Source organism: Gossypium hirsutum, chromosome D05 (assembly GCF_007990345.1).
Source record: "Gossypium hirsutum isolate 1008001.06 chromosome D05, Gossypium_hirsutum_v2.1, whole genome shotgun sequence".
NCBI lineage: Eukaryota > Viridiplantae > Streptophyta > Magnoliopsida > Malvales > Malvaceae > Gossypium > Gossypium hirsutum.
Window position 1 is genome coordinate 61,584,647 of NC_053441.1, and position 12,446 is coordinate 61,597,092.

At 27.1% G+C, this 12,446-nt stretch overlaps 1 protein-coding gene across 3 annotated transcripts; it reads right to left on the reverse strand.

Moving 5' to 3' along the window:
- Positions 1-3,653: 3,653 nt before the first annotated feature.
- Positions 3,654-10,395, reverse strand: LOC107902910 (protein ULTRAPETALA 1). Of its 3 annotated transcripts, XM_016829018.2 has the most exons (6): positions 10,191-10,395; positions 7,767-7,843; positions 6,188-6,264; positions 4,914-5,098; positions 4,134-4,458; positions 3,654-4,053 (listed from the first exon to the last, which is right to left on the reverse strand). In XM_016829018.2, the coding sequence occupies exons 3-6, from the start codon at positions 6,196-6,198 to the stop codon at positions 3,879-3,881; spliced, it is 696 nt and encodes a 231-aa protein (XP_016684507.1). In that variant the 5' UTR covers positions 6,199-6,264; positions 7,767-7,843; positions 10,191-10,395; the 3' UTR covers positions 3,654-3,878. The 3 variants fall into 3 exon arrangements, with proteins under 3 accessions (XP_016684507.1, XP_016684508.1, XP_040948345.1); XM_016829019.2 differs by lacking the exon at positions 6,188-6,264; XM_041092411.1 differs by lacking the exons at positions 6,188-6,264; positions 7,767-7,843; positions 10,191-10,395 and adding an exon at positions 5,367-5,457.
- Positions 10,396-12,446: the final 2,051 nt, after the last annotated feature.

Genomic DNA, 12,446 nt, shown 5'->3' on the forward strand with positions numbered 1-12,446 from the left:
TATACTTAAGATCCCATGTTCTAATGACAACTATTCATTATAATACAAACATATACTAAGAGATCAATTATCAACTCATCTTTTTCAAAATTATGAGGAATATAAAAAATGAATAACCCAATACCTTTTTTTAAATGGGATTTTAAAGAGTTTATTTTTTGGGGGGACAAATATAATTGCTGGACATGGATGAATCCATTAGGGGATTTGTTTGAGGGTTAGAGCCAATGCATGAAATGCAGGTAGCCTGAGGGCTCAAACTTGAATTTAAAATTGTCCCATTTGGAAAACAAAGAAGCTTTTGTCCTTGTGACTGCAATGTGTCGTCATGTGCCTTATAAAGAGTTTACTATTTGGAACATCCAAGATTAGCTCAGAGCTCGTCTTAATTCCATATTCTCGTCGTAAATAAAATCATGTAAATAATATCAACTTTTAACAGACTTAAAAATAATTTTCTCCAACCTTTGAGGAACCTAAAACTTTATTTTATTGTTTTGTCTAGGACTCAAAAATAGCGGAAATTCATTTATAACACATTTAGTGACGGTGCATGCCGTAGCTATAAGACCAAAGAGATAATAAGAAATTTACTTAATTGACCTTTGTCAATGGTGAGATCGTCAATATAGGTATTATCAAATCAACATATCACACAATGTTTATATCGATAGTTTTTACTTTAGCGTTGTACAAATCATCAGTATAAACCTTTAGACCTATTTCGACGGTCACATATTTCGACATTAAAAGGGTATACCTTGCCAATGGGTAATTTTTCGTCAGAATAGCCTTTTTGATTGACAATTTTTCAAGTTTTAGCGGCAATTTATTTCCCATCCCTAAATGGAATTTGTTCGTTGTGTTCTATTTATATATATTATATAATTTATAACACATAAAAATTAAATTTATAGTAATATAAAATGCTAATATAATGTAAATATTAAAAATGGTAAGATAAATATATAAAAAAATTTAATAAATTAAAAATATATGAAATTATTAAATATTAAATTAAAATAATATAAATATATTGTTTAGAAAAATTTTAAAATAATGTGGATGAGATTAAAATGGGCTTGAGTTAGTCATTTGCAAATACGGACGAGTTCAAACAAAATTTTAAACTCATATTTTAAGCCGAATCTAGATAAAATGTGTTAATATCATGATTAGGTCTAGTCCGAATCCGACCTGACCTATAAACACCTTTAAGAACAGGCTATCCATTAACGTAGAAATGTACCACATTAGAAAGTTTGTTAAAGTTCAAGTACCAAATATGACATTATCCTTTTTAAATATTCAATTTTTTATTTTCAAACCTAATTATTTTTAATTAAATTATATTTTTCTCCAAAAAGTGTGATGTCTATCCTTCCACCTAAAAAGCATATTAATTTCATTTTTCTTTTAAATTGCTTCAAAAAAATCCATCTTTCACATTCTTTTCATCTAATCCATGCTTTAATTCCACCATCTTCTTTTAGCATTCCTTTTACAATGAATCGATTTAAATTTCATTTCTGAATTACTTTTGGGAAGAACATTTCTGGGTTCTTTCGAAAATAAATTTAAGAACATATCTACCCTTCAATAACATTGCCCAACTCTCAAGTACCAAAACCAATTTCTTTAACTATTGGCAACCTCCAATTGTACTGAAATGAAAGCAAGAAAAATCACAAAACTCATCAATCCTTTAGAACACAATACCCATCAATCCATTAGAACAAAAATTCCAGAATCAACCCATAAGAACACAAAACCAAGCAAAAAGAAGCAAATCAAAACCAATACCCATTTCGAGTTTCTGGGTTCTTGAGACTCAGGCATCGTTCCAGAAACCCTAACGATCAAGACGTTGCAAACGGTGAGGAGAAGCCACGATCGAAGTTCCATGATTATTCAACAATTGGATCTGCAGATCGAGGCTTGAAAAGTTCTAAAGGTTGAATTTTTTTTTCGAAATTCCGAAAGCTAATCGAAGAACTAAAAAGCAGAGAAAGAGGCGAATCTTTCAATCCCAATTTTGGATTGAACAAAGGCCGAACGGCAGCATAATGGCAACGGCGGCCAAGGCTCTTTATGGAAGAAGGAAGAAAAGAAAATTATATTAACTTAATTTTTTAATATTTAATAAATATATTTAAAGAGATATTTTATTATTTTGGCTTTTTTATTTTATTATAATTTAAAAACTTAAAGGGGTATTTAGTCTTAGGTCCTTGGTTCAATTTTTTCAAAATTTAAGTATCACATTAGAAGATTTGTCAAAGTTTAAATACCAAATACAACATTATCCCTTAAGTTAACAAATAATATAAATAAATACAAAATATTATTTGATATTGTTTATTTTTAATTATAATTAATAAAATTATTATATGCCATAACTATAATTTTAGTAATTTTTATTATTTATTTAGTTAATAAAATAAAATAAAATAAATTTTTATTATATATGTACACAATTTAATCTTTTATCCAATGTTTTTAACTTTTTTTTTCTCATAATAGTTCATTTTATCGCTACCGTCGCGATTTAGTCCAAATATATATTTGAACATGGTTTTTACTCTCAATGTCATTGTTATTTTCAATCTTATCCAAATTAATTTCACCGTTGATCCAAATGGGATCTAAGGGTTTTGGTTGGATGCACTTTTGGAGATGACGATTTAGCATAGTCTATGGATTAAATTAGATTGTTGGAGAAGTATTACATTGTTTTTAAAATTAAATTGACTGAATTGAGAATCAGTTGAGGTACCGGTTAAAAGTTGAATCAGTTGATTGATAAATCAATGTAAATTAATTAAATTGATTTTTTTAATGATGGAAATAGGATGGATTACCAAATCGTACGAAAACTTTGCTTGGATTTGATAGTTGTTATGGGTCGGAGCACTTATGAAGTTGCCATGATTTGGGGTTTGTGAGGTGGATGATTTTATAGGTTTAAGTCAGAAGATTATGGAGCCTGAGAGGAGGTAATTTTGCAAATTTATGTAACAAAGATTTGTAACCAGACAAGATGGTCACAAATCTAGTTTTGATCCAAACAGGAGCCCTTAATTTCAAGTACAATCTTTTCAACAATAATAGATGACATCAAACAAGTTGTTCTAATTGTATGATGGTGTACCCAAATGTAGCCACAACATTACACTCTTCATAACTTAAAACATGTTTTAATCTATTTCAGAGCAAAAAGAGAAAAGAATAATAAAATTAATATGAAAGCAAAATCGAAACATCATAGTAAAAAAACTGTGTGTGTGTAGCCTATTCAATGAGAGGTACCTATTAGGCTATAATAATAACCTCTTACTTACCGACATGATTTGAGTGACATGATTTGAGTGAAAGTGATATATACAACTATCACTCTCATTTATTAGGCATTCCACGCATTGTATGATAGAAGGAAATGCTTGTTTCTTAAATATTTTAAATGAAATGAAATCAAGGACTTTAAAAAGTAATAAGGAGACACCACAAATTGTAAACATGGTGTTGGATGAAATGCCTTGATTATGGCATTGTAAAAATAGTTTATGTATGCATTCACTGCATAAATATGTACCATGAATTGTAAGTAAAGAAAGATCTAAAACCAAACATAAAACAACATGAAGAAACAAGCTGTAATAAAAGAAACTGGTTCATTTTAAACTGTTTATAAAGTTGTGTTGGACTGAAAGTTCCAACCTTAGTCTCCAGTTTTCAGCTAAGAAATTATTCTAAAACAAACCAAACATAACAAAATCATAGCAATCCTATAACAACCATTGGAACAGTTTTCCAGTTGGGAAATGATAGTCAGAACATCGAAACTTAGAAAGGGCCGATGTTGGATGCCTTGTTACAGCTCAAGGCTCGGCATTTTGGACGAAATCGACGCAAGTGCGACACTTGCAATCGAGAAATCGGCACTTGAAGCACCCGAAACACACACAAGTAGTGCAGCCTTTGCACGATGGAGATCGAGGGCAGCCTCTGCAACTCTTCCTGCTTGCTCGCTCTTCATCAACTTTGCAGGTGATTCTGAAATCGAAAAACAAAACAAAACAGCCGATTAGGATTTTTATCAAGCTTGAAACCGAGTACGCGATGTTGAAACTTACTTGTCATATGGCCAGTTAGCACACTTCCACTTTCTTGCCTTGGCAGCATCATGGTACCTCCGGCAGTCCTCGTCGGTCCGGAGTCGAAACCGACGTTCTTTCTTGCACCTCGAGCAACGGACAAACTCGTCACGATGGAAAAGGCGCTTGGCTAGCGTGCTTGTTAGCTCATTGGCTCCATTTGATGCATGTTTGTAGTATTTCAGAAGAACAGTCCTCCATAAAGGAACCTTCTTATTTTTCATGACCACCCAAATATGGTTCTTCCATTTCCTAGTTCCTTCTTTCCCAGAATGTTTTTCGAAATCATAAGGTGTCAATTTCTCTGGTTATCAAAGAATTCACCAAAACAATGTCAACAAAACAAGATTTGAGCTCGAAGATGACATGAATCAACTGAATTAAACTCAGCTTTAATGCTATTCTATCCTTATCAACATAGATAGAGTTTCAACATTGATGATCTTGGATATCAAACCCGGATATTAAAATCAATTAACAGCCAAATGCAAATCACTGTGTATGCTAATGGGAGACTCTTAAATGCATATAATTAAAATCAAAGAAGAACAAACTACAGCTTGACGCTTTTTTATTGAGTGTTTGATGTTCAGCTTGATTTAACAACTACATATATGATTCCAGGAAATTTCAGCAATGGAAAACCAATGATAAGTTCAATGTATATAAGGTGAAATTGAAGTTCATCAAAGAATTGAAAAGTCAAATTACAAACAAAATTAAGCTAAAACAATTGCACTGAAACAAAAAATGAATTACCTTCCTCACAAGATGGAGTGCATTCGCAGGATATCAGAAATTGACCATTGGTGAAAACCCTAAGCTTCCCAATGGTATCACCATATTTTCTGCTGGTACATCCACACTTAACCTCAATGAAGTCCGACCCTCTTTTCAATCCCTCAATGTCTTTCAACTCTTCTTCCGTGAACATATTCGATAACCTAGAAAAGAAAATTCAAAAAGAAAAACCCTAATACAATTGCTTTTTATTCAAAAAAAAAGAGCAATAAAAACATTGAAATTTTTATCAAACCAACAAGAATTTGAAAGAAAACCCAAGTACGGATTTTGATGTATTTACATATTGAGCAAAGAAAAGGGTTTCCTTCTTTATTTATTTAAATGTGTCCTAAAATTAAAACGAAGACATACAATGCTGAAGAAGGTACCAAATTGCTGGTTCTATGTAAATAAAGAACCGAAACTCACTCATCGAAGATATGTCAACAAGCATGCAAGAAAGCTAAAACGTGTAAAAGATGAGAGAAAGAGAAGGGAATTAGTTTGGGCAAAGGATAATTCACATACATAAACTTCACCTAAAAAGATTATATCAATCAATATAAATACATAATTTTTTTTTTCAATTTGAGATCAATTAATTAATGCAAAATTTTACAATTTCCACCAATAATTAATAAAATAATATTTATTTTACAAATAATCAATAAAAACTCCACATCTTTTTACATTAAATTTATTTTTTTCAATTTTATGGGAAAATAATTTTTTTATGTGGAATTTTTTTTTCATGGGCTTTTTAATGGTTTCTTGTTAAATAAAATTAAAAAAATGGGTTATTATATATCTAGGGAAAAAATTACATGCATCATAAATTCTTACAATATGGTAAAAGGAATTTTCAACATATATTAGATCTTTCTAAATCACTAAAAAAACCCTAAATATTACAACTTAATCATCAATTCATCATTAAATGTGTTTCTCATGTTGTCATAATAATGGATTATCGAATAGTTGTCTCAATTGCTCTTTACAAATAAGAAAAACAATAAATTTGAATGAAGAAAAAAAGGGGAAATATGTAGATAGAAAATAAGAAGTTGAAGCATTTATTTAAGTGGTGAATAAGGGATTTTCCACTAAAATTTTGAACAAACCAAAGCAAAATGGTTTTCACAAATGAAATTTTTTAATATTTTAATTAAAATAACATAACAAAAAATCTTAGTTATTTTATAAACCCAAATAATTGAAGCACGTAAGATTGAAGAAATATCAGAAATTACCTTGTGTTCATCTGAGATAAGCGAAATCTGATTCTGGAGTTTTCGATGCTTTGTCAAGATTAATCACTCTTTACACTCTATTCCAATGACACAGTCGGCGAAATCAAAACAACAATTGATACCTCTCTAAATAGATTTAAAAGTTGAAATCTGATCTGTCAAATTATTTTTCACTCATTTTCACAATTCTTTCCCTATATTGACCTAAATATAATTTCATTTAGTAGACTGTTTTAGTATAGAATCCAAAAGTTAATAAAAAGAGTTAGGTAAAAGAATGACGCCACTCAGTCCACAGCACACGAAATAAATTCAGATACCTGTGCACTTATTATTGGCTAAGAGATGCCAACAAAAAGCAATGTTAACGTTTATGAGAGGTGCTTTGCCTCTCATAGAATTTCGAGATATCTGGTATGATAGAAAATGACCACTTCTCTGAAAAAAATTTAATTAGTTGGAAAAAAATCTCCACTATGCTAAAAAATATTTTATCCTTTTTTTACCAACAAGTGGTTAGATGTAATAGTAAGACACATTACATTCCCAATGATAGGACCTAGGTTTGAACTTTGGAGACGACATTATTAGGAGGGGTAATCTCGAACCCTGAACATAGATCGTAAAATGGACAATTTTTTATGATGTTACTTTTTTTTGACAATTACTTTCTCTCTACCGTGGGAATTTGGTTACTTAGTATAATAGTGGGAAAGTAACTTTCTCTAGAGAAAGTTAAAATTTATGCATGAGATAAAATTACCCTTTTATGATTGATTTATATTTTTAGTTTTCTACCAGACATTTTTTACCCCAAAATAATAAAAAATATTTAATTTTAAAATTAATATTTTTGGTACATACTTTTAAATTTCTTTTGAATACTATCGAATTAGCTTTTAAATTATATCCTAATTTAAATACATATTAGTAAATATTTAAATTCAATTATATATTAATTTTGAAATAAATATGTTATTTTATTTTTATTAAAATAAACAAATATTATTTAAAATAAATAGATTAAATTACATATTTATTAATAATCAATAAAAACTTCACATCTTTTTACATTAAAATTATTTTTTTCAATTTGATGAAAAATAATTTTTTATATGAATTTTTTTAATGGGGTTTTAATGGTTTCTTGGTAAATAAGATAAAAAAATGGGTTATTATATATTTAGGAAAAAAATTACATGCATCATAAATTCTTACAATATGGTAAAATGAATTTTCAACATATATTAGATCTTTCTAAATCACTAAAAGAACCCTAAATATTACAACTTTATCATCAATTCATCATTAAATTTTTTTCTCATGTTGTCATAATAATGGATTGTCAAATAGTTGTCTCAATTGCTCTCTACAAATAAGAAAAACAATAAATTTGAATGAAGAAGAAAAGGGGAAATATGTAGATAGAAAATAAGAAGTTGAAGCATTTATTTAAGTGGTGAATAAGGGATTTTCCACTAAAATGTTGAACAAATCAAGGGGAAACGGTTTTACCAAATGAAAACAAAATTAATATTTTCAATAAAATAACATAGATCGAAGAAAGATCAGAAATTACCTTGAGTTCATCTGAGATAAGTGAAATCTGATTCCGGAGTTTCCGATGCTTTGTCAAGATTAATCACTCTTTACACTCTATTTCAATAACAGAGTCGGCGAAATGAATTTATAATCAGAATAACAATTGATATCTCTCTGAACAGATTTAAAAGTTGAAATATGATCTGTCAAATTAATATTCACTCATTTTAACAATTCTTTTCCTATATTAACCTAAATATAATTTCATTTAGTAGCCTTTTTTAGTATAGAATCCAAAAGTTAATAAAATAAGTTAGGTGAAATAATGACGCCACTCAATCCATAAAACACAAAATAAATTCAGATACCTATGTATTTATTATTGGCTAAGAGATGCCTACAAAAAGCAAAGTTAACGTTTATGAGAGCTGATTTGCCTCTCATGGAATTTCGAGACATCTAGTATGGTAGACAATGGTCACTTCTCTGAAAAATTTATTAATCAGGAAGGGCAGTCATGAACCCAGAACATGGATCAAACAATGGAAAATTTTTGAGAATATAAATTTTTTTTTTGGGAGTTACTTTTTCTCTACCATGAGAATGTGGCTACTTAGAATAATAGTGGGATAGTAACTTTCTCGTCTTGAGATAAAATTTCTGTTTTTATCGTTGATTTATATTATTATTTTTTACCATACTTTTTTCACCCAAAATCATAAAAAATATATTTAATTTTAAAATTAATATTTTTGGTACATACTTTTAAATTGTTTTGAATAAATTAGCTTTTAAATTATATCCTAATTTAAATACATATTAGTAAATATTTAAATTTAATTATATATTAATTTTGAAATAAATATGCTAATTTATTTTTATTAAAATAAACAAATATATTTAAAATAAATATATTAAATTACATATTTATTAATAATAAAATAATTTTTTTTCTTTAACATTAATTTTATAGGCTAATTTTAAGGAAGAAGAGATTTATTAAATTTAACATTTTACATTGATATTTGCTATTAGCAAAAATTACTTTTACAGTGATAAAATAAAATGTTATAAACTTGAGAATATACTAGATTTAATTAGGTGAGCCCATATTTTAATAAGGTTAAATTTTTTGTTCAAAACTATTTTTTTAATATAATATTTTTACTTAATACCTCTCAAATATCGAACAAGTCTTCAGACTTATACACTTAAACGAGTAACTCGTAATTTGAATAAATCTACCCAAGACTAATGCCTTCCTCTAAAATAAAATAAAATAATTGTAGCTTTACCTATTTTTGTATAAAAAAAGTTTTGTATAATTTTCTTCAAGTTTCTTAATTTTATGATAATTACGGTATAAGCAACTGATATACAATTTCATCCTTATCAAGTGTTGATTGAAGATATCACCATTTTTTTTCAGCTTTTCAATTGAACCTAGAGATTAATGGGAATGGAATATATAACTATAAATAAACAATTGAAATTATTTTTAAAATATAAATATTATAGTAGTAGATGGTGTGAAATTCTATTTTTATATATAGTTTTTAACTGAATTTTAATTATTAATTAGAGAATGTAGATTTTTAAATTAAATTAAAATATGGTTTATTGTAACATTATTTATATTTTCAAATATTTATTTCAATTTTAATTGTGTATTTAATTTGTAAAAATAGTGATAAACTTAATAAGACTTTTTTAGAACAAGTTAAAATTTATAGTGGTTTATTATGTAAAATTGTAAGTTGAATTATTAAATATAAACAAATTGGAAGGACATATTATAAAAATATAACTAGCAAAACACCATTAAAAATATATAAAAAGGCAAAAGGGTTTATGTTGCAATTTTTCCTCCACAAATAATTACTTTCTAAAATTTTTATAGTGTAAACACATAATAACATAAGAATTATTTTACAAATAATCAATAAAAACTTCACATCTTTTTACATTAATTTTTTTTTTTCAATTTGATGAAAAATAAATTTTTTTATATGGTGAATTTTTTCATGGTTTCTTGTTAAATAAAATAAAAAAATGGGTTATTATATATCTAGCAAAAAAATTACATGCATCATAAATTCTTAGAAGATGGTAAAAGGAATTTTCAATAAATCTTTCTAAATCACTAAAAAAAACCCTAAATATTACAACTTAATCATCAATTCATCATTAAATTTGTTTCTCATGTTGTCATAATAATGGATTATCAAATAGTTGTCTCAATTGCTCTTTGCAAATAAGAAAAAAACAATAAATTTGATTGAAGGAAAAAAGGGGAAATATGTAGATAGAAAATAAGAAGTTAAAGCATTTATTTAAGTGGTGAATAAGGGATTTTCCACTAAAATTTTCAACAAATCAAAGGAAAATGGTTTTAACAAATGAAAAAAATTTAATATTTTCAATAAAAATAACATAAGATTGAAGAAAAATCGGAAATTACCTTGAGTTATATGAGATAAGCGAAATCTGATTTCGGAGTTCCCGATGCTTTGTAAAGATTAATCACTCTTTACACTCTATCTTGATAACAGGTTCGGCGATATGAATTTATAATCACAACAACAATTGATATCACTCTAAACAGATTTAAAAGTTGAAATCTGATCTGCCAAATTTATTTGCATTCATTTTAACAATTTTTTTCCTATATTGACCTAAATATAATTTCATTTAGTAGATTGTTTTAGTATAGAATCCAGAAGTTAATAAAACGAGTTAGGTGAAATAATGACGCCACTCAGTCCACAGCACGCAAAATAAATTCAGATACCTGTGTATTTATTATTGGCTTAGAGATGCCTACAAAAAGCAATGTTAACGTTTATGAGAGGTGATTTGCCTCCCATGAAATTTCGAAATATCTGGTATGATAGAAAATGACCACTTATCTGAAAAATTTTAATTAGTTGGAAAATAATCTTCACTTTCGACATGCTAAAAAATATTAAAATTTTAAGAATATAACTTTTTGGGGGAGTTACTTTCTCTCTAAGATGAGAATGTAATTACTTAGAATAATAGTGGTAAACTTAGTAAGACTTTTTTAAAACAACATTAAAATTTTTAGTGATTTATTATATAAAATTGTAAGTTGAATTATTGAATATAAACAAATTGTAAATACTTATTATAAAAAATATATATAACTTACGAAACACCATTAAAATTTATATAAAAAGACAGAAGGGTTTATGTTGCAATTTTCCCCTACAAATAATTACTTTCTTTTCTTATCACATGTCAATTTTTATAGTTGTAAACACATCATAACATAAAAATCTTGTAATAATATATATAAGATTTGGATTGAGTATTTGTTGATTTGAAATTTTTTTAGTTGGTCGCGTTGACGAGTTTTATTTCATTAATTAAGTTTTATGTGAATTTTTATGAAATTAGTTTTAACAAAAAAAAATTGAAGCTTTTTTTATTATTTTTTTAAATCAAAGGAAAATTAGATGAAAAATCTTAGATTTCAAAGTAGAGTTATAATTGCTAAAAAAAATTATAACTTATTGACATAAAAATGAACCTATTTTAGTTAAAATTTTATCTTAAAAAAATTTTTAAACCAATTTTTAAAAATGCTTTTTTTCCTAAAATGTTTCACATTTTTAGAATTTTCTTTTTTCAATTTGATGAAAAAGGAATTTTTATATGGAAATTTGTTGATAGGTTTTTAATGGTTTCTTGTTAAATAAAATAAAAAAATGGGTTATTATATATCTAGGAAAAAAATTACATGCATCATAAAAATTAAACTTTTGAATTAATTCGAAATTACTAAAACAAAACCCAAAAGGTTACAATTTAGTCATCAATTCATCATTAAATTTATTTCTCATGTTGTCACATTTAAAATTGAAGCATTTATATAAGAGGTGAATAAGGAATTTTCCACTAAAGTTTTTAACAAATGATAGAATTAATGTTTCTCAATGAAATAACCAAATAATCTTAGTTACTTATAACTCTAAATAATTGAAGCAAATAAGATTGAAGAAAAATCAGAAATTACCTTGATTTGATTTTAGATAACTGAAATTTAATTTTGGAGTTTCCGATATTTGTAAAGATTAATCAGTCTTTACATTTTGTCTCGATATTAGAGTTGGTGAAACAAATTTATAATCAGAATAACAATTGATACATGTCTGAACAGATGTTAAAGTTGGAATCTGATTTGTCAAATTAATTTACACTGATTTAAACATTTTTTCCTACATTGGTGTAAATATAATTTTATTTACTTAATTTAATAAAACGAGTTGGGTGAAAGAAGGACGCCACACAATCTACAAGACACAAAAAAAATGTGTTTATTTATTATTGGCTAAGAGCTGCCTATAAAACACAATGTTTATAATTATGTTTATGAAAGAGATGTGATTTGCCTCTCCCATGAAATTTAGGGTGGGTTTGGATGGACGGGGTGCGGTGAGGTGTGTTTAGCTTACTTTCTGTCTCACGTTATAGTATCACTACATATCTAATCTCACCACCACCGCTATTTTTACACTAACTGCAGGTAAACACAACGTCCATCAAAACCCACCCTTAGACTATTTGGTATGATAAAAAGTTATAACTTTCCCAAAAAAAAATTTAATTAGTGAGAAAATAATCCTTGGTATGCTAAAAAATATTAAAATTTTTGAGCATGTATTTTTTCTTTAAAAATTACTTTCCCTTAGCT

Bases quoted from the DNA above. Each gene is read 5' to 3' on its own strand.
- LOC107902910 (XM_016829019.2), bottom strand. The intron at 4,459-4,913 runs GTAATTCATTTT...TTTGATAACCAG, and splicing joins CACTCCATCTTGTGAGGAAG to AGAAATTGACACCTTATGAT. The intron at 4,054-4,133 runs GTAAGTTTCAAC...TTTCGATTTCAG, and splicing joins GCTAACTGGCCATATGACAA to AATCACCTGCAAAGTTGATG.